Source organism: Lates calcarifer, linkage group LG12 (genome assembly GCF_001640805.2).
Source record: "Lates calcarifer isolate ASB-BC8 linkage group LG12, TLL_Latcal_v3, whole genome shotgun sequence".
Taxonomy (NCBI): domain Eukaryota; kingdom Metazoa; phylum Chordata; class Actinopteri; family Centropomidae; genus Lates; species Lates calcarifer.
The window spans coordinates 22,014,365-22,035,961 of record NC_066844.1 but is presented as its reverse complement, the minus strand read 5'-3'; the positions used below and the strand labels follow the sequence as shown (position 1 = coordinate 22,035,961).

The window sequence follows — 21,597 nt, the reverse complement described above, 5'->3', positions numbered from 1 at the left end:
AGAGGTTGGTGTACCCTGCAGGAAGAGGCAGATAACCGTGATGAGGACCAGGCTGGGGTACCGGATTTTTTTTTGCCTTTTGTTTTCTGATTTAGTTTCTTCTATCACCCTGCACTTAAATGCAGTGTTTAGTTAGACTCTGTTGAAGTTCTCTTTCGCCAATACAACGGTGCGATTTCAGACCTCCGCCCTTTTCTGTACACCAAGGAGGTTTTAGAGATTGCATTCCCCATTTTTCTTGCACAGTGTTCAAAGTGGTTCGATATGTTCTTTGGGGAAGAACGAAAGTCCTCTGGACATACGGTGATGGACTAAGATGACACTCGATATTTTCTGTGGTAGAGACTGGTGACATTTGCTCTGCGCCACTGTCGGCTTTTTTTTAAAAACAGAAAACAAACAAACAAAAAAATGCATCATAACCAGGAGGAGCAGTCGGGAAATCCAATTACTGCGCAGCACGGGACAGCGCAACACAGCGGCTCCAACAGCCTGAGCAGCAGCGGCCTCGCTGACCTGCAGCCACCTGCTTACTCCAAACTGGATTTTAGAAGAAACGCAGTGACAGATGACTATAAAATCACAGCTCAGGTTCTCGGCCTGGGAATTAATGGCAAAGTGCTGGAATGTTATTGCAAGAAGACGGGAGAGAAATGTGCCCTGAAGGTGTGTGTTTGTCTGCTGCTTCTTAATCCTGTGTGATCTAATCAGTCTTATAAACGGTTGCTTTCACTGGAAAAGAAAAGAGCCATCAATTATTCATTTCTCCTCAGTCTTTGTGGTCCCCTCCGTTTAATGGTGTCCTCTACTGTGCAGAAATTACATTTTCCCCATGCGGAAACATGATTTGATTTAAAGTTTGTGTCCAGTGATGGTTCCCAGTTTCTATAAATGATGATATCATATGACGCAGATGAAATATCAGATGAACCATTGATGGAGCAGTTTCAGTCACTGAGTTACCCAGACAGGGGATGTGTCTGACAGACAGTGATGTGCTGTCTGGGATGTTTTGACACAGTTTCCACTCTAGTGTGATGATGGTTGTGTGGACAATGATCTGCTCTGTAAATGTTTTACATATCTGTGAGCATCTGTGCCTCTGACTTAAAACAAAAGTGAAAGTCTGCATTTTCATTCATCTACTCAACATTAAATATTCAGCTCAATACATTTTCACAGTGATTTTGAAAGGCAACATGGGAAATATGCATCTTGGGAAATTCAGGGCTGGTAAGTCAATAAACAGCTGGCTGTAGGGTTGCAGCAAAGCCTTATGAAAACACAAACAGGAAGAGCAGCCCCACCAGTGCCTCTACACATTCTCTTTGGAATATCTTTGGTGGTGAGCCGCAACCGTAAAGGTATGATGAAATGCAAAGTGCTAGCTCTCTGTGTAAGTGAGCTCTGTGAGTGGTAATGCTGTGATTGGTGCATAAAGGCTTTGGAGGAAAGTCACACCCATATAAACATTCATGTCTGAGCCTTCCTCCACCATAAGTGCTCAAAATGCATTTTGACATCCACGAGGGTTTGGGCTGGGGTCTGCATGTCTGTGCCACTGCTGCTGCTGCTGCAGCACTGTGTCTGTAACGATAGAACAAGTTGCTGAATGCACTCTTAAAGTATTCACTCTTAATGTTCTCAGAGGAAATTACTGCCCAGCAAACAGCTGTAGATTAATGGCTTTAAGAGTTGCCACAAACAGTGCTGTACACACTGGGGAAACGTATGTGTGTCTGTGTGTGTTTATCGATTTAAAAACAAAATTGATGAAGCCTGTCTACCATGGACATTATGATTAACAATACAGATGCAGGTGGGAAACCCATTCATTTAGACATAACATGTTTCTGTTTCTTTACTCTGACTGTTTTGGAGCAGATTCTGTATGATACTCCTAAAGCCAGACGCGAGGTTGAGCTGCACTGGCGAGTGTCCGGAGGTCCCCACATCGTCCCGATACTCAGCCTGTACGAGAACATGCACCATGGGAAGAAGTGCCTCCTCATTATAATGGAGTGGTGAGCATTACATTCTAAGCCTGTAAGAAAAACCCTGCACTATCAGAGATTGCACATGTTTTTTTCTATAATGTTAAACAGCTTTGTGTTAATTTGTATATCTGAAAAAGTATCCTGTTAAGCTGAACAGCAGAAAGATAGAGGTCACATCCCAAGGATGCTTCCTTTGTGGACAATGGAACAACTATTATGATGCCATAACCCTGTTCAGAACTTGTGTCTTGTATTTAGCAATATAATATCTTGATCATATCTATGTCCTGCTGAGATTAATTTAAACTCACAGCTGGCATGGAATGCATCTCAAATAGCTTTTGAATGACCACTGAGGATTGGAATTTAGTTTTGTGCTTGCATTTGAAGGTGGACTTTGGGAACACAAGAAAAATAGACACAATACCAGTTTCATCCAAGTATATTCATACTTGCATGCTCCTTCGGTGAATATAAATTCAAAATGAGCTGATCTTCTTCCTCTTCCAAATGGCAGCCTTTGCTTTTAAATAAGATTTTGGACTCTTAAAGAAGGAAACTCTGATTCTAAATTGGTCAGAAATATTATTTTAGCAGTGTGCTCTTGTGACTGGAAAGCACAGATTATTTTTTAATGCTAGGAGTTCAGACAGCCTTCAAAAGAAGCCACTTTTATTTTGAATATGGAACATTTTCTGATTCACAGCTATGCTGCACTTTGAAATAAAGCTAATTTGTCATGTGTCTTGAACAAAAACAAACTCTGCGCTCGCTGAATCAAGTGTCACCTGATAACACCATCATTTCATTTGCATTTCATCTGTATTTTGTCTTAACTTTACAGTGTAAACTTAACATAGCAGCATGATGTAAATCCTGTTTTCGCGTGCAGTTTTCCTTTAGTGTGTTCTTACTGCTGGAGTCATCTGAGTCTGCTGTGGCTCAGAAGACTGGACTCATCTGATTGCAGCGGAGAACTGTGGTCATTTGCCATGAGTTCCCCTCATTGCCCCAGTTCTGATCTCTTTGTTAATCTTGTCTCAGTATGGAGGGAGGAGAGCTGTTCAGTCGCATTCAAGCCAGAGGGGACCAGGCCTTCACGGAGAGAGGTGAGCTGGAGTTCATATTTTGCTGTTTATTATCTGAGTCTCCATGTTGTATCCTGTACTGGTGCATCTGTGCTGTCTCTGTCCATCAGAGGCATCAGAGATCATGCATGACATCGGCACGGCCATCGAATACCTCCACCACATGGACATCGCTCACAGAGATGTGAAGGTACTGCTGCTGTCAAAATAATCCTTTAGAGACGATGAATTTCTTTCTAATTATATTGTTTTGAATCTCTAAATTGATTTCTTTCCTCTCATTCTCACTCACACAACAGCCCGAAAACCTGCTCTACACCACCAAGGAGAGTAACGCCACATTGAAACTGACAGACTTTGGCTTCGCTAAGGAGACGACACTGCACAACTCCCTCCAAACTCCCTGTTACACTCCATATTATGTCGGTGAGTGTTTGCTGTCATATGGTAGTAGGAATTTTAGTGATTGCATTTGTGTCAGTAGAATAAATGTATAAATACAGACATAGTTTTTGGATATGGTTATTGTCATTCACTTTCATGTTGTCTGTGTGTGTGCATGTACTACTTTTGTACGTCCTTCATTCTCCACTTTGTTGTGTTGTTTTTTTTCTGTATCTGTTTGTGCATTCAGCCCCAGAAGTGCTTGGGCCAGAGAAATATGACAAATCATGTGACATGTGGTCTTTGGGCGTAATCATGTACATTCTGTGAGTATCATGTCTGTCTATTAACTGTTTCAACCTAATGAAATGTTTTATAGCTGCTCTGGTATTCTGTTTATTTAAGTTCAACTTTGCTCACATCAAACTAACATAGTCCTCTCCTCTGTTTTCTAGTCTGTGTGGGTTTCCTCCATTCTACTCAAACACAGGTCAGGCCATCTCTCCAGGCATGAAGCAGAGGATCAGGTTGGGCCAATATGAGTTCCCCAACCCTGAGTGGGCTGATGTCTCTGAGGAAGGTCAGACTTTGGATGTAAAAAGGATGTAACAACTGTTAAAAAGTCATGTGAAGCTAGAGAGACATTGTAACATAAACTGTATTATTTCAAATGCCCATTACTCTGAAGACCTCATGGGTTAAGTAATTGTTATTTTGTTTCATCTCCTTTGCAGCCAAACAGCTCATCATTCAGTTACTGAAGACAGACCCTAATGAAAGGATGACCATTGGACAGTTCATGAACCATCCCTGGATTAGTGTAAGTTAACACTTTATAAGTCCTGTGACTATTGGCCTGGTTGTTTTAAACTGTGTATTCATGGATGCTGATGTTGTCTTTATACTGCAGCAGTCAATGGTGGTCCCTCCAACACCCCTCCACACTTCCCGTGTTTTGACAGAGGACAAGGAACTGTGGGACGATGTGAAGGTGAGACCTGAGCCATTTAAATCAGTTTATTTTCAGAATGTGACCACAAGGTGGCAGTAAAGTATCAGCTTTACAGCACAAAACGTCTCCATCTTCCAACAGGAGGAAATGACCAGTGCCCTGGCCACCATGCGAGTGGACTACGACCAGGTGAAGATCAAAGACCTGGACACATCCAACAACCCTCTGCTCAATAAGAGACGCAAGAGGCCGATGCCTGCAGGAGCTGATAGAGGAGGACAAGCTGATGGAGGAGACGGAGATGAGGGAGTGGTGTGTAATAGTCACAGAGAAGTGACATTTTCTGAAGAACATGGGAAAATGATTATTGGGCAAAAGTAGCATAAACGTCAGAGTGAGCAATACTTTCCCATCAACATACCCCTTAGTGTATTTTACTTACTTTTTCTCCTTCATATCACTGCACTCAATATTTTAATGGATGTCATTTATTTTGATCCACCACCAGTCTAACATTTTAAATAAAACTGTGTTTTTTATGTTTTACAGCTGCGTTGTACTTTTGTACACAAAGATACATTTTAAGCTGTTTGTGTCACTGTAAGAGAACCATGATATTTTGTGGCAGTGTGAGAAATGGGTTCCTCTTGCTATGAACAAAGAAAGACTGTATGTGGAAGTCATAAAATAACATTAGGCAAAATTACATCCAACTAATACATCCTGTAGGGGACTTTGGTGACGGTTAATTATGTGGGTATTGCGACATGCACAATCAAAGGACATTAAGATCATGAGAGGTCAAGGTGTTAATATGTCCCTTGTACAATGTGATTTATCAACCATACCAGACATTTCCACTCACTTTTTAAATTTCTTCCTCTGAGAGGCTCTGTTAAACCATTAATGCTTTATAGAATATGTCAAACATAGATCTCAATTGTGACTTAAAGAGTCAATATTTCTCTACAAAATGTAGCAAAGTAGATATAATTGGTTGTAGAATATATGTTTAATAGGAGCTTCATGCAAGATTTTGAATACATATGATAAACAAATGTCATCTTGCTATCCTGATGCTTGTTCCATTGACTGAACACTACACACAGCTCTTCATTTGGTTACTGAGAGCCACAGTGCACACATAGTGTACAACAAGTCAAATAAATTTGCATAACTACCTGCTGCACTGGAAACACTGGCATTCACACCAGTTACAGCTCAGTCAGGACTGGGTGTGTTTAGGCTATGTTCAGTGGATACATTTAGAAAGGATGAATAGATGATTTGGTGGTTCTAGAAAGAGTAAAGACTGAAAACAAGGGTCTTGTGATGGCGTCCAGTCTGGTTCCTGGATGTCATGTAATGAGTGATCTCCTGACGATCCGTGAGAGAGGCATCCTCTTCACTCTGCTCGAACCTCAGTGTAAGGTCAGTTCAGTTCACTACTACTAACTTCAAATTACTTATTACTTACCTCAGGTTTTTCAGCCTAATTAAACAGGCATCTGAGACTGATATATACTCAATCTTGCCATAAATTAACATTTAAAGACTTTATAGAACTTGAATAAGTAGTAGTGTTAACAAAAATGAAAGTGTATATCAGTGTTATTTGAGGCAAAATATTTTAAAAGAATACTCCAATCTGTTAAGTTTAACATGTGGATTATATTAATGTATTTTTATTTTAGTCTACAATCCACTGACATCCATTCATTTTTGCTCTTGAGGTTGTTTTCATATTATCAGTAGCTGCTCTCAGATGATGTGCATGGGATGAATGGGATTTCTGTGCAGGTTGTTTGTTTAGTCAGTATCTGATGTTTGTTTTTTCCTGGCACTACTACATGGCAAAATGTAAAAAAAAAAGTACAGTATGATTGAGGCAGTGATGGAAGAATTATGTGTGAGACTTTTTAAAGCACCTAAAAAGAGCAAAGATATAAAAGCAATGAAAGGAAACAAGGTAGCCAGGAAAGGTAGAAACAAAGTAGAGAGGTCAATCACAATAACAGCCAGGCCATAAAAATTAACTGCAAAATGTCACGTCTATACCATAAGGGCAGCATGATTCAGCCCTGTGATTTTTTTTTTCTAGCATTTAAGACCTGTGATCAATTCACAGTCAAAATGATCAATAAGGTTTCTTGTTTTGTTAAGGAACTAAAATGTTGATGTTGTCTTGGGTATAGATTAGAGAAAACATCATAAGACACGTAGACTACAGAGAGTTGCATTCATTAGTGATTTAAAAAAAACAGACATTATCATTTAAAATCAAAACTGAGTAATTTTGAAAATACCTCTACAGGAAAGAGGGGGTTTCACATGTGTTAGTTTCTATACTTGCATCAGATGTCTCTTGACTTCTGTCTCATGTCTCCTAATGTCTTCATGTTACATTTAATGTAGGCCAAACTAAAAAAATGAATACTTTAATCTGGTTCTTTAGGGAGAAGAATATTCTACTACACTCAGCAGTATTACTTGTAAGTTAAGACAATGTAGTTGGCTTCAAAGACGGGCATAATTGTATGTCAACAACATAACAATGAACAGTAGATGTCCAAGTGAATTATTAATAGACAAAGCATGACACCTGAATCCTGCAGCCCCATATGTTTTGTGTACTGTGAGTGAGGATGATTTTGCACCTGGTGAGTGGAGAGATAGGACCTCAGCCAGTGAAGGGCCCTGACACCAACCTAGTTTCTCAAATTATGTTTTTAAATGGTTTGATCTCCTGAAGAGAGTTTAAGTGGATCATTCCAGAGCATCATCAGTGCCACTGAAAAGAGGTCACTGGTCTCTCTGAGGAGCAGCCTCTCTGATTCATATATGGTGCTTTGAAATGAAACCAGAGTGTCTGAGAGTCATGAAAAATATGAGCTGGATTTGAGAGGAACTATTTAAAAGACCTCAATCTCATCCCTTTAAAAAGCAATTTGGAATGGTCCAAACTTTTTTAAGGAATAAGTTGAGCCTAGAAGATAAAATACCAGAGGCCAGAAAATAACTGATTGTAGATCAAATGCACTAACACTGACTGAACTACTAGACTCTTCTTGTTGTTGTTGCTGTTTTGAAGCCTCTCCTTTGTTTGTGCATGAACTTTAAAGTCCTCAAAAACATTCCTAAACAGCTCAACACAGTAGAATTACTGTTTCATCAAGCTTTGTTAATAAGACAAAAATTCACTTGAATCAATGATAATCCAGTCAATCTTGATGTGGACTGCACCTTTGCATTTTTATGCTTTATTTATACTGGAGGGAGAAAGCATACAGAGGCTCTACTTTGTGATACATATGCATATAAGTAATGTATTATTCTATTTAAATTACAGAGAATGTAGATTCTGTTGTTGTGATCTGTATGACTCCTGGTGTGTTTCAGCTGCTCAAAACTACAGTAGCACAGGTACTAGAGGCCAAAGACACCCAGGGTGAGAGTCCAGGCTGGGGTTATTTAGGCTGTGGCGTGGTGTGTCTCATTGAGGATGAGTCTGTTCACTCTTACTTCCTGCGTCTCTACTGTGTCAAGGTAAGAGGAACTGCAAAAGTGGTTAGAGATACGCCACCCATTCACATCAGCACGTGCACTGACACATGTACAGTATACCATTTGCCTCAGTGAAGCGAGAGTTCATTTTGTCCTTCATTTTGTAGGTATGAGCTCAGCTGCACGCACCAGGACAGCATGTAGTGTTTCCTTTAATTTGCTATTTCCCTTAGTAACAATAGGCAGTCTTATCATGATGGGTGTGCCTTTACTTTTCCTCATGTAATCACAGTAACAGTTTTTGCCCTTGTCTTTCTTCCTCTTCTTTTATCCTTCCCTAAACACAGCGTGCCAAGTTACTGTGGGAGCAGGAGGTGTACATCCCATTCAAATACACTGCAACTCGCATGTTCTTCCATACCTTTCCTGCAGATGTAAGTGACCCTGTTTTAAAGCACCAGTGCCTGTGTCATGTTTATTAGAGTTTTTTGCTGATTTTCAATGGATTTTCTGATTTACAGAGCCACCAGATAGGTTTCAACTTTGCAAATCAGACAGAGGCAGAGGAATTCTATCTTACAGTGAAGGCTGTCCAACGAAAGCAAGGTTAGAATAACAGCAAATAGATGACTCATGTGTTTTAACACATATAAAAATATGTTTACTCTCTCCACACCTATTACTACTGTCCCACCTCCGTTCCACCTCTCTCATTGGCTCCTATTTATTCCTCCCATTTGCAGAAAACATGACTGACATGATTAAGATGACAGACACTGCAGCAGACACCTCAACAAGTGACCCACCTGACTCAGGGTAAGAACAATATCACCACCTTAGAGATGTAAAGTGGAGGATAATGCAGAGGATCAAAGGAACAGTTTATTGATTATTTCTGTTCTCTGAAGAATGAAACCAGTGGAACATTTGGACATGGACGAGCAGTTCCCTTTGGATGCACCATCCTCTACTGTTACACCAGCCACCAGTTCAGTGAGTCAAAACATGCACATGAAGCCAAAAAGGGCAAATAAAAATTCATATCACAATACAGACATACAACAATTAGTCTGTTATCTGTCTCATTCTGTGCTTGATGAAGTTTCAGGATCTGGATCCCGCTATGAGAAGACTCTTGATGCAGGCAAAACTCCCTGTGGAAGACCTGAAAGACAAGGACATTGCTGAAGCTGTTGACTGCATCATCAACAAATTTGGAGGAATAAAGGCTGTGCAGAGAGAGTTGAGGAACAAAGGTACTTTTAAAAAATGTGTGCAGTGTATGCTTCTTCTATGTTGTTTTTTTGTTGCATTTTGACATGTTTGACAGGCCCAGTCTCCCAGACATTGCCAAGAGCTGCAGGGGCATCCATCTCCATAGCTCTAAAGAAAAGGCCTTTGCCACCGGTCCCTCCTATCAAAGGCAACACCACCTCCCGACAGACACCACAGCACTCAGATGGAGTAAACCTGTGTCTGATTCCTCCTCCTCCGCCTACACTAGCTCCAGCTGATCCAGAGAGAATCAGAAAGAGTGCAAGTTTCAAACATGTAAGAGGAGTCGGATACATCTTATTTCAGTTCTGTAACATCCATTTGAAGATGTAAAATGTGTGGACGGATTGATTTTAACTTTTCTTTGTGGTATTAGGTGGGCTTCTCAGCAGATCCAGAAAGAGGTGACCTCATCCTAAATGCACTGAGAGAAGCGTTCTTACAAAAGCAGCTCCAGTGATGCACAGGAGCGAGATGGACATGCACCTTTAAAAGGCCTTGAGCTGCTGACAAACATCTTTCACTCTGATACATTAAAGATTCGTGATACTGTACAGTGCTTCTTTTTGTCTCTGATTCTCACACAAGGCCATAGTCTGTTATGAAGCCCCCTGGGGCAAAAGTTTACTGTTACTGGGCCCTTATTAACCCCCATGTCTCGGTGCATTGTGTTTGTACTTCATGACTCCCAAGTTCCCATTAATTGCAGTCCAAACAGCAGACTGTAAATGGAAGCTTTATTTTTTGCCCAGATATACAAAAAGATGTTAGATGGCCTGAACCCTGACCTCAGATTAATTATAATGTTGCTCTGGAACTGCTGGCTGAGCAAATAAGCAATTGACATATCAACTTAAAAGACTTTAAGTCAATGTTGTGTTCACGACTTGTTTCTGCTTCCACGTGGCCTAAAAATCAGCTGTTGTAGGTTTAAATGGGGTCTCTCGGGGTCTGGTGTCCAGGAGCAGGTGCTGCTCTGCCTGGTGCATGTGTGACCGATGGGGCTCACATTCAAAAAAGTTAAAACACCTTTAGACAGTGAGACATGAGTACAGCTAGACAATAGTGGGCGTGCACGTGCGCACGCGCGGGCGTATGGACGCGACAATGCGCGCGCCTCTCCCTTCCTCAGTTCATTCATTGCTTCACCCTGAGCTGCTGTGGAGACTCACTTTCATATCACGCTGGGAAGAAGAGGTTTTAAACCGGGACCATGAGGGGCTCCTGCTGCCCGAGAAACACGCGGGACAGGGCAGGTAGGGCGCAAGCTCCGACTGAGTCTTCACTTTTGTTTTTCTTATATTTTGTGACACTCTTGTCAGTCGACATTGTGTGCGGTGCGTGCTACGGAGCAGCTGGGCTAGCAGGCGGATGAAGTAAACAAGTCTGTGTCACGTAGGCACCAGAGGCTTCAGAGCTGTCAGGGCTTTCCACCGTGGAGGAGGCGGGACACACTGCGACACACAGAAATTAGGGCAAAACTAACTATTTCACGTTTCGGTGTCGTGAAGAAATAGTTTGTTACTTTGTAGACAGCAGAGATGCGTTGATACCTAGTATCTTACTATCTGCTGCCAAGCCTGGCTGCAGCGGGTGGTTAGCTGTAGCCAGTAAGCTAGCTGGTGGGCTGACACTTGAGAGGATGTAAACATGACTTTCTGTTTCCAAAATACTTCCAAATAAAATGTCACTTATCACAATGTCAGTGTCATAGACCCCTAAAAAGATCTGCATTTGATCATAGATCCCATTGGATTAAGTTGTTGAATGTTTGAGAAATTTCTAGAGTTGTTGTTGATGTGGGACTGCTCATAGTACACAAAGTAATGTCAGATGGTCATCTTTGCATACTCTGACCTCCAGGCCCATTTTACTTTACTGTTTCCCGCCACTGAAACCCTGTTTCTCCCTGCAGCTCTTCCAACATGAATTTTAGGCATCAGTAATTTAGGAGCCCCCCATGTGGCTCACACAGTGGTTCTAAATTAAATACAACCACAGACAGACTTGCTTTTTAATGCCTTGTCTTTTTTGTCATCTTGGTCTTTAATCTGGTTGTCATAGTGGTTTTTGTAGGAAACACAATGTGTGTGTCTCTAAGATTAGCTGCAACCAATTGTCAATGACATGTTTCCGGTAAACACTTGCTGTAAAGTCTGCTTCATTTTTTACACATGTGTAGCAGTGGATGGGACAGATGGAGGAGAGATTTTACCGTTGATGTGGGTCCAAAATCCTGGTCTCTCTTATGTTTTTTATGCTGTTAACATGCAACCAGCTACATCTTTCTTATTGTTAAGGTTCTTCGATTACATACTAAAACAAGCATTGTGTGCACACAAATCATATCTGGACCACTGCTAATACTATGGCCTATATAATCCAAAGACTCAGTTATTATAAGAATAGTCTATTATGTAATTCTATTAGTCATGTAGCTCAGAGGGCAACATTATGTTACTGTGCTGTCTTGTTGATGAATGCCATGCTGAGAGGACAAACTGTGTCTGTCTTGTAACCTCAGGGAGGGACTCGCTGCTGTTCCTTGTATGAATATGGTCACAGTGATTTAAATGTCTGCAGCCGAGCTGTTGTGGCAGATGTATGAGGGATGAACAGAGCTCAGGCTGTGTCGGTGAGTAGGAGATGTGCTCTGCTCGCTGTCTGTCTGCCTACACACAGAGAGGTGGAGCTGAGCAGAAAGACAGGAAAAACACTAGAAATACTTGCCTGTTTGTGGGGGCTGATCTATTTTTTGTAAGAGGGATATAATAAACAAACAAATAAACAGCTTTGTGTTTTACTTAGTCTGTTTGATGTTCTCTGTTTATATGCATAATAAGCCACTCCCATTGTTAATGAAAATGTGATGCTACAAATAGATTGGCTGTAAAAGCATCAAGGTAGCTAAGTTTTGAGAGTGCCAGAATAGTCCGTACATGTTTATAACTGCAGAGGGAGAGAAATATGCTTCAGCAGGTGCAGCAGATCCAACACAGATTAGATCTGTGTGCACTTCACAGTGGCAGGCACTCCATGCTTAAGAGGCTCCCGCAGACGCTGCCAGCTGCAGCAAATCAGCCTTTTCTCTTTCCTCCTTTCAATCTCTTTATTATTGTCAATGATATTTACTTTTAGCGTTTCTATCCCTGTCATATCCCTGCTCTGAATTATCACAAGAAATCAGTCTTTCTCATCCTTATCCACCAACTGGCTCCACCTCTCTCTCCTGCTCGCTCGCACGCTCTCTGGCTGCACCTCCCTCCCTCCCTGTGTCTGCTCTCTATCTGGGGGAAAGTTCACCCGCTTCTCAGAATCTCATTATAGGCTTCAGGCAGAGCTGTAGCCTAGATGTGTATGCCTAATGCCTGTGCAGTAACTGAACGCCTGGTCAGTGCACTGATCTAGCTCCTGTTTTGCATCTGGGAACATTTGAGCGTGGGGATGTTAGTGTTATCTTTGAATGTTTATTCTTGCAAATGCAGCTACATTTTTGTGCGGAGGAGACATGAATTTTGCTTGCTCAGACTCAGACAAAACCACTTCTGTTGCATGTAACACAATAGGAACCCATAGACTGATTCTGGATTAGACTATATACAAATTAGTACTGAAAAGACAAACCAGCCAAACCTGCTAAAATGCTCTGTTTGCAGCTTCTCCAATGTTAGGATGTGCTGATTTTCCTTGGCTTTTTGTGATTGATCTCTGTATGCAACTAACAATTTTAAGGCATCACCTTGGGCTGCTGACAGAGTTAGGTTGATTTCTGGTTTTGCAAGACCAGTCCGGTATAAGAGTTTAAACCGATTTCATGTGAACTAACATTTGTCAATTTGACAGGTTCTGGCAAATTAAAAAGTAGTCTAAATCAGCGCTAAATCCAACTTGTATGTGACCATGTGATAAACATCATATTTTTTTGTTTATAAACAGACAGCCAGTGTCTGAGGAGCAGTTAACCTCAGAAGGATGGTTTGAGTATTATGATGGACTGATCCAGAGAAATACACTAGCAGCACAGATACAGACTAGTACATTACTTAATTAATTAATATGATATTAAATGGGAACAATTGAGATGTGAGAAATATGGAGACCATAAATCCAGATGCTACAATTTCAGTCAGACATGAAATGTATTGTTGTTAATTCATTGATGGTTGTTCATTCAATTATTTATTCTTTATTTTCTCACTAACATCTTAATAATTTTATGTTTGATACTATATGGAAGTAGGTTAAGCTTTGAGACATTACTCCATTATTTATAGTTATTCCATTTTTATTTTTCATGTGTTCTTCCACAGCAGATTGGCTGTGACATTCACCAGCTTTAGCTGTCTGCCAATCAGCTGTTCACTCAGTGTTTCAAGAATAACTTTTACCAGCTTGAGTACACATTGAGTACTCAAGTGTGCTTTTGTATGTGTTGACAGTTAAGGAGTGTGTTTGTGGGATTACTGCTAGAAGATGTGAGGTGTAGTGTCTTGCTGATGGGATTAGTACTGCTGACATGCTGATTGACCTTTGACCTCTGGCTGTGTTTACTATCACAGTTATCCTGAGTTGATAACAGAGCTGTTATTAGAGTAATTCCTCCTCACTAAGATGCATCTTTGTCATAATTGCATTGTTTGCCTCAATTTCCTAATCCCATACTTGTGGCCTGCAGAAGCTTGTACATGTCGCCACCTGGTGTCACATCTTTGATACTACATTAAGTCTTGTCAAAGCCGAAGACAGTGCTGGAGGACGTTGTAAATTTGGCACATTTCAATCCTTGTTTGAAAGTGAAATTTGAACCAGTTGTATATAGGTAGTTGCTGATGAGTGCTGCTGTACTGCAGCCGTCCTCGTCTCTTAACACACCTGTGCTGCATAGTTTTCATCTGTTATTATGGTTGCATTGTAGGGAGAAAAAACTAATTCAAATGAAATTATGTTTTAAATGAACATGAGAACTCATGGAAGAATGATTGCTCTGCTGCTAAACCAAGTCAGTCAGCAGAAAATGAATCGGCAACAGCTTTGATAAAGTAATCAGTCAAACAAAAATTCCAAACATTTGCTGGTTCATGCATTTTTAAATGTGAGGATTTGTTTTCCCTGTGTTTTCCCTGAGTGTCTTTGGTTACTGAACCATTTTTGGTACAGAAAAAAGAAAATCGTGTTGGGCAGTGCTGGGTATTTCCCACTATTTTCTGATTTTAAGGCTGCAACTCACAATTATTTTTTATTACCACTGAATCTGCAAATGATATTGTTACGTAACATCAAAAGGTAGTGAAATATGCCCATAGTGATTTTTCAGAGACCAATGTGACAGCTTCAGATGTCTTACTAGTGTTCTCTGTCAATCCAAAACACAAAGATATTAACTTTACAGTGATATTAAACAGAGAAAAGCCGCAAATCTTTACAAGTGAGAAACTGAAACCAGTGTTTTAGCTTGAAAAATTACTGAATCAGTTGATCAATTATGAAAATACAGTCAGTTGGCTAGTTGTTTTGCCAACCTATCCTCTCAGCTCAAGTCATCTTACTCATTATAGACATTAAACATAAAAACCATAAGGTATAGTCAGTAAAATAATGATAGGATTAATAACAGTAATCGTCAGCTGCAGCTCTAAATAGATCTTACTTTAAGCCAAAACAATAGATATGACTGTTATCATGTTGCTCTCTTGCTGGCACTGACTGTAGTATTTCATTAATATAGACAGGATGTGCTCCGCATATGTGTGTGTAGCTGATGTTGGAGTTGTTGTTGACTTTTGCCACACGAAGGATGCGTGGCCGTGACTCTGAGGCCCGTGACTGAGTCGTGTAAAACTTGAGGCTCCGCTAGTTTTCGTGATTATGTTTATCTGAGGTCTCAGCAGTCAGCACGGCCGCCTTACTCCTGATCTCCTCTCCCATTGGCTGCTGGGGCTGTCTTATCTTCTCTGATTGGTGGAGTTGTCAGCTGCATTCACTGCCCATGTGTGCTGCGCGTGGACAGCCGAACACTTGTTTTTCCTCTAACGTCTGCTCCCGCCCCCCCCCCCCTTTCACTCGCGCACTCCACGAGTCATTACGGTAGCATTTCATTCTTAGAAAGGAGGGTTTGGACGTCTGCACATGTTCTGGAAATGATGTGAAAACATTTGTGAAAAGGATTCAAGGAATTTTACTCCCCATATCCAGGCACAGGATGTTCTGTAAAATGTAAAGCATAACAAGAATGACTTACAGACAACAAATGCAACAAATATGCAGTATAAAGATAACAAAAACAAAACCTACTATTATAACCAACAGATGGGTTGCAAGTTAATGAGAAAATCAATATAAAGTGTCTTAGTAAGGTAGGTGTTGTTCCACCTTAAGCCCCCAAAACAGCTTCAATGGTATGGTCCAACCGTATCGTTATTGTAACAAGTCAAACAATTTCCTATATTTTTCAAGCACTGAGAAAGCCAGTAAGTAGACCTTGATTTTAGGATTACTTGGTAGAACAGATTTGTATATACCAGTTGAGTAAATCTGTTACTGTTGGGTGACATACTTTATTTGTTCGTTTATGGTTATTTCACTGTAAAAAGAGACTGAAATGCTGTAGTATTTGACAAATGCCTAGGAAAACAGTGTAACATGAAAAATAACAAGTTACTAAAAATATTTATTTGTTGAATGAGCTGAGGTGAAACAACACGTTTGAAAAGCTGTCCGAGTAGTTACAGTACATCCTGCTCCCCTTTGTTTTGGTCTCTTTGTGGTGCGCACGGTCTCCAGTCGTTACGGTAATGGGAGGCTGGTGTTTCTCAGCTGATATCTAACATCCACCACCCCTCCACCCCGCAGCCTGCTGAATCAGTCTGTCAGGGCTTCAGCCCACCGCCTCAGTTTGTTGTTAGGAGGGTAACACCAATGATCCAGGAATATCCAGGATGTTAGACAACGAAGACTTTATGTTGGAGTCTTCCCCGCGGGAGCTCACCCAGAACCCGCTCCGGAAGATCTGGATGCCGTGCAAAAACGGCCACATAGCTCAGAGACGGGGTAAGATGCAGCTGGCCGGCAAGTGCCGCAAAGGATGTGACTGGGAGGTGATGTGGGGGTTCTGCTAATAATCTCTCTGTTTTTTTCTCCTGTTTTATTGGATGCACGTTTTCTGTCTGTGAAGACATTTCGTTTTATGACATCTACGCAGGGCTGTTTGAGGTGTTGCGCATGAATCAAGTGCCGAACATGATTGTCTTTTTGCGTCTGGCAATGTTGCATCATGCTCACCTTGTCTGGTTCATTCATTTTTTTTTTTACCCTAACATCACATGCACGGACGTACATCTGAATAATTGCAACCTCACTGCTGAATTGAATTTGACCAAATGACACACACATGATCCGTATGCATCAGTTTACCAGCAGAGTGAGCAGCTGCTTTTTTCGTTTTTGCCAGTTGCTCAGTCTGGTTTGCTCTCTCTGCAGGTCGCCTCGTTTTTGCTGAGTCAAGCTCTGGCTGTTTCAAGCTATTTTCCCTATAAAACAAGCTGCAGCTAGTCCAGCCCTGTACCTGGCACTAAACACTTAATCGTCTAACTTGATCTCTAATCATTTTGTGCCAAGTGTGATTTCTGAAGAAGTGCTATTAATGGCTTTCTTTTTGCATAGGCAGGAATTTTACACTTTGGGCCAGTAATCATCAACTAATGGATCAGAAATGACAGTTTTAAAAATATTACCTTCTGTATTTGAAGGTAACTGACAATAACAAGGAAACTGCAGAATCTAAAATGCTTTGGATAGCTGTTTGTGGCATTCCTGAATAACTGTAAACTCAGAAAGAGCATTGTTGTTTTAGTAAAAATAAGGAAAAATATAATGTAGATGATTAAATCCAAGTTACTTTACAAGATTTGAAAATTCAATGTTATTTTTTAATTTTTGTTCACTTTTTTCATGACTTAATAGTCAGTTGATGAAGGTGTTTCACAGCACTGTACTGTCCTTAATTAACCAGTGTGTGCCTTTAGGCAGCTTTTTCATTAGTAGGTCAGAGTTAACAAAATGAAGACCCCACCTCTTCTGTTGTTTACTTGCTCATTTACAAACTTATTTCCAGTTTTTCAGTTCGACGATTTGACATTTCTTCATCTTTTATCATACTCTTTAAGGGCTGATCTTGAGTATGTTTTAGGGTTTGATTCACTTGTTGTAGCAGTGATATCTCCTCTTCCCTGGCAGGGATTTCCTGTATTAATGTGTGTCACTGTCACACAGAGCAAGCTCAGTCTTTTCAACAAGCGTTTATACCATGTTATGAGTAGCTTTCAAGACTAATTAAATTCTTGCTGAATGGAACAATGTTGACAAGTCATGCTCAGTAAATTAAATACGTGTGAAGTGAGTTAAATCTATTAAAAGTTGGTCTTTCTCTGTTTCGCCTTTTCTTTCAGTTTGTATGACAAACTGCCCAACACTCATTGTGACTGTAGGACTTCCAGCCCGAGGGAAGACTTACATTTCGAAGAAACTCACTCGCTACTTAAACTGGATAGGTGTGCCGACCAAAGGTAGAAGCTGCAATCCCCAGCACATACACACAGATATTTACCTACTACTTTACAGTAGAAACTAGCTATGCTCCAGTGTTAAACATACAATATATTCGTCTTAACAGAGTTCAACGTTGGCCAGTACCGGAGGGAGTGTCTGAAGATCTACAAGTCCTTTGAGTTTTTCCGTCCAGATAATGAAGAGGGCTTAAAAATCAGACGGTGAGTCTACATTGATTTCTCTTGTGCTTGACCTGTGACACGCAGGGGAGGCCAACCATGAACAACGATGAGCCAAAAATCTTGACAACCAACAAATTTCCCAGTATAACTTTGCAAAGTTGCCTGAATAGGTGCTTCAAAATTGGGAGCAGCATAATTTATACTAAAGGTTTTTTTGAAGCTCATTTGGCCTAAAAATGATTAATTCTCAAATATTATTACCTGCACCAAGGATGTTATGTTTTAACACATGCCTATTTGTTTGTAAGCAGTATTGCAAAAAGTACTAATCCGATTTGCACCAAACTTGGTGGAGCGATGTGGCACGGCCCAGGGAGGAAACCATTCAATTCTGGTGTGGCTCTAGGAATATTTTTATCACTTACCTTAACATTGCAAGTCAGGGTATTTTTGTCATCTTTTCAGGAAGTAATGTTTGAGTCTTGATGTGAAAAATCTGACATTTATGGTTTTGAGATCCATGACTTTGTAGAATTTGGTGCACATTCAGGTAATATTCCAGATCTGGTTGAAGAAAATAATAAACACATGAAAATTGTTTTGCCTGGGTGGAGGTAAGTGCTCCACTGAGCACCATTCTAGTTTTTAATTGGATGATTAATTTCCTGTCATCAGGGAGAGCCTGTTAATCTTCTTTTTGCCACAAGCTTGTTGGCTCTAATGTCTATGTCTATATCTTTGAAGAGCTTCTATTTGTTCTGAGTGCTCATAATGTTTGTAAACTCTTGTCAATTCAAGCCTTTCTCTTATTGTTTTTAACACATGAAATGTTTAAGATTATTACAGCTTGTCTGACAAAATGAAAATTAACAGTAAGTGTAGCTACTTGGTAAACAAAGTGTGTTGGAAATCTTTGTCTCGGCTGTTGTCTTTTTACAGTCAGTGTGCGATGGCAGCACTTAATGATGTTCGGCAGTACCTGAGTGTTGAAGGAGGACAGGTGGCGGTGAGTTCCTGACATTGTCCCTGAGGCTTATATGACAAAACACAACAAACAAATATGTGTCAGGGCTGCATAAGAAGTGTCTTCTCCTGCTGTTTCAGGTCTTTGATGCCACAAATACAACAAGAGAAAGAAGAGGAACCATCATCAAGTTCGCTGAGCAGAATGGTTTCAAGGTATGATAAGCAAGTTAGGGTTTTTATTGAATTCAGTCAGTCTTCCTGACTTTATGACCTCTCAGTTCATTATATTGTCTTGTCAACGCAGGTGTTTTTTGTGGAGTCCGTGTGTGAGGACCCAGATGTCATTGCACAAAATATAGTGGTAAGAATTGTCTCATTTCAATCCAGTATAAATCATTAAAAATAGTTTGCATACTGTCTGTGATACATTTAAAACAAGTAAATCCATTCATCCTTGGGCATGTAAAAAGGTATATTTCACCCAATTTGGAAACTATGCTTCACTTTTTTGTCAAAAGTTTTGTAAAAATGAATACCAGCAGCAATTATTGTTTGGTTTAAGATGATTTAACTTTGGCCAGAACCATGATAGTTTCAATAAATTCCAAGGTAACAGCAGTAAATTCCTGAACTTTGACAGCAATGGAGCCTGACGGCTGACCAGCAGAGTCAGAGGGAGGGGAGGACGGTCTGCTTCAGAATCAAACAAACTCAGCATGACAAAGGGCTAAAGCAATGTGAGACGGCCAGTTTCCTCTTCTCTCTGCTCATATCCTCTCCCTGCGTTTCCTCTCTTTGTAGCAAGTGAAGTTGGGCAGCCCAGACTACATTCACTGCAACACAGAGGAAGCCATTGAGGACTTCATGAAGAGAATCAAGTGCTATGAGTCCTCCTACCAGCCTCTGGATGAGGTTCTGGACAGGTGAGGAGACACAAAAATGTAGTGTAATACATCACTTCCTCAACATCGTAGATAGTTAACTGACCTCCTTGCTTCAGGGACCTATCTTACATAAAGATCATGGACGTGGGTCGTCGTTACCTGGTGAACCGCGTCCTCGACCACATCCAAAGCCGAATTGTCTACTACCTGATGAACATCCATATCACACCACGCTCTATCTACCTGTGTCGCCACGGCGAGAGCGACCTCAACATCAAGGGACGCATTGGAGGGGACTCTGGTTTGTCTGCCAGAGGAACAGAGGTGTGTGTATTTGTGTGTGTGATGTGTCTACATAACAAGAGCATGACACAATAGGTGGATTTAATCTGTGGATTTAATCTGTTTTTTCTTGCCTTTTAGTTTGCAAAAAGTCTGAGGAAATTCATCCAGGATCAGAACATCAAAGACCTGAAGGTGTGGACGAGCCAGATGAAGAGAACAATCCAGACAGCAGAGTGCCTGGGAGTGCCGTATGAACAGTGGAAGTCTCTCAACGAAATAGACGCTGTATGGTGATTTCTGTTGTGAGAAGTGAATGCAGCAGCTTCTTTTGAGCATTTGTGTACTCCAGCTAAACACATCTCCCATCTTTACAAAGGGTGTGTGCGAGGAAATGATGTACGAGGAGATTCAAGAGCATTACCCTCTGGAGTTTGCACTGAGAGACCAAGACAAGTACCGCTATCGCTACCCTAAAGGAGAGGTGAGAATGTGATTATTCCACGTCTCATTCTTATTTTTTAAAGGTGTTTCTGTTCTTACGACTGTGTGTGTGTGTGTGTGTGTGTGTGTGTGTGTGTGTGTGTATGTTTGTCGGGTCTGTGTTTGTGATCCTCAGTCATATGAAGACCTGGTGCAGCGGCTGGAACCTGTGATCATGGAGCTGGAGAGACAGGAGAACATTTTGGTAGTTTGTCACCAAGCTGTGATGCGCTGTCTTCTTGCATATTTCCTGGACAAGACTGCAGGTATGAAGGACGTAGGGTGGTTAATGTGGACAACAGAAAGTAAACATCAAGCAAATTTTTTAAAAGTTTGGCTCTTTCTTTGGCTTTTAATCATAATATATTAAAATGGGAATATGTTGTACACCCTCACCTTGAAACATGAAGATGTGTCTTAACTTTCACCCTCTGTCTCCACAGATGAATTGCCTTATCTTAAGTGCCCTTTGCACACGGTGTTGAAGTTGACCCCCATGGCATATGGTAAGTTAGGTCATTTTTCTAAGCTTATAACATATATTCTGTCACACCCAGAAATGTGGCCATGCTTTCTTGTAGTATTGATGCTGGCATGAAACAAAAAAGATAATTCATTTGTGTTTTGTTTTTATGAGGTGCGATCAGAAAGTTCTGACAACACGCCTATAACAAGAAAGCGTCAAAAATCACCAAAAATGTCATAGTATAGTATGGCGTCAAAATGTCAAAAAATTCATAGTATAGTATGCGTCAAAAATCACCAAAAATGTCATAGTATAGTATGCGTCAAAAATGGTCAAAAATTCATAGTATATATGGCCTCAAAAACACCAAAAAATGTCATAGTATATATGGCGTCAAAAATCACCAAAAAATGTCATAGTATAGTATGGCGTCAAAAATCACCAAAAATGGTCAAAAAATAGGTCAATAGTATAGTATGGCGTCAAAATGCAGTCCAAAAATACATATTATATATGGTCAAAAATGTCATAGTATAGTATGGCGTCAAAAATCACCAAAAAATGTCATAGTATAGTATGGCGTCAAAAAT

At 40.6% G+C, this 21,597-nt stretch overlaps 3 protein-coding genes across 10 annotated transcripts in view; all 3 read left to right on the top strand.

The window, feature by feature from the left end:
* Window positions 1-4,967, top strand: part of LOC108881501 (MAP kinase-activated protein kinase 2) — a 28,873-nt gene extending 23,906 nt beyond the window's left edge. The window contains exons 1-10 of one of the 2 annotated variants that reach the window (XM_018673548.2): window positions 161-666; window positions 1,885-2,024; window positions 3,042-3,106; window positions 3,196-3,275; window positions 3,385-3,511; window positions 3,720-3,795; window positions 3,925-4,049; window positions 4,204-4,289; window positions 4,380-4,460; window positions 4,563-4,967. In XM_018673548.2, coding sequence (XP_018529064.1) covers window positions 412-666; window positions 1,885-2,024; window positions 3,042-3,106; window positions 3,196-3,275; window positions 3,385-3,511; window positions 3,720-3,795; window positions 3,925-4,049; window positions 4,204-4,289; window positions 4,380-4,460; window positions 4,563-4,802 — 1,275 coding nt within the window. In that variant the 5' untranslated portion in view covers window positions 161-411 and the 3' untranslated portion in view covers window positions 4,803-4,967. Of the gene's footprint in view, window positions 1-160; window positions 667-1,884; window positions 2,025-3,041; window positions 3,107-3,195; window positions 3,276-3,384; window positions 3,512-3,719; window positions 3,796-3,924; window positions 4,050-4,203; window positions 4,290-4,379; window positions 4,461-4,562 lie in introns of those variants that run through there. The other variant, XM_051074795.1, reaches the window with a different exon arrangement.
* The window catches only part of LOC108881498 (6-phosphofructo-2-kinase/fructose-2,6-bisphosphatase 4), a 60,574-nt gene that overhangs the window by 13,368 nt on the left and 25,609 nt on the right, over window positions 1-21,597 (top strand). For 3 of the 6 annotated variants that reach the window (XM_018673539.2, XM_018673540.2, XM_018673541.2), the window contains exons 1-12: window positions 16,030-16,247; window positions 17,645-17,761; window positions 17,869-17,965; window positions 18,866-18,932; window positions 19,031-19,105; window positions 19,197-19,253; window positions 19,694-19,815; window positions 19,893-20,100; window positions 20,200-20,346; window positions 20,438-20,542; window positions 20,678-20,807; window positions 20,985-21,047. In XM_018673539.2, the coding sequence (XP_018529055.1) occupies window positions 16,136-16,247; window positions 17,645-17,761; window positions 17,869-17,965; window positions 18,866-18,932; window positions 19,031-19,105; window positions 19,197-19,253; window positions 19,694-19,815; window positions 19,893-20,100; window positions 20,200-20,346; window positions 20,438-20,542; window positions 20,678-20,807; window positions 20,985-21,047 (1,300 nt within the window). In that variant the 5' untranslated portion in view covers window positions 16,030-16,135. Of the gene's footprint in view, window positions 1-10,300; window positions 10,457-11,724; window positions 11,836-16,029; window positions 16,248-17,644; window positions 17,762-17,868; window positions 17,966-18,865; window positions 18,933-19,030; window positions 19,106-19,196; window positions 19,254-19,693; window positions 19,816-19,892; window positions 20,101-20,199; window positions 20,347-20,437; window positions 20,543-20,677; window positions 20,808-20,984; window positions 21,048-21,597 lie in introns of those variants that run through there. The other 3 variants (XM_018673543.2, XM_018673542.2, XM_051074794.1) reach the window with 3 other exon arrangements.
* si:dkey-197j19.6 (actin nucleation-promoting factor WASL) lies at window positions 5,639-9,754 on the top strand. Of its 2 annotated transcripts, none has more exons than XM_018673546.2 (9): window positions 5,639-5,852; window positions 7,821-7,967; window positions 8,273-8,359; window positions 8,447-8,531; window positions 8,669-8,741; window positions 8,834-8,918; window positions 9,028-9,181; window positions 9,270-9,476; window positions 9,577-9,754. In XM_018673546.2, exons 1-8 carry the CDS (start codon window positions 5,754-5,756, stop codon window positions 9,437-9,439), a joined length of 900 nt encoding a protein of 299 aa, XP_018529062.1. In that variant the 5' UTR covers window positions 5,639-5,753; the 3' UTR covers window positions 9,440-9,476; window positions 9,577-9,754. The 2 variants fall into 2 exon arrangements, with proteins under 2 accessions (XP_018529062.1, XP_018529061.1); XM_018673545.2 differs by having other exon boundaries at window positions 9,256-9,476.

Excerpts from the sequence above, each read along its gene's own strand:
- si:dkey-197j19.6 (XM_018673545.2), top strand. The coding sequence starts at position 5,754 with ATGGCGTCCAGTCTGGTTCCTGGATGTCATGTAATGAGTGATCTCCTG. Across the intron at positions 9,182-9,255 it reads GAGAGAGTTGAGGAACAAAG|GCCCAGTCTCCCAGACATTG; the intron begins GTACTTTTAAAA and ends CATGTTTGACAG. Across the intron at positions 9,477-9,576 it reads AGAGTGCAAGTTTCAAACAT|GTGGGCTTCTCAGCAGATCC; the intron begins GTAAGAGGAGTC and ends TTGTGGTATTAG.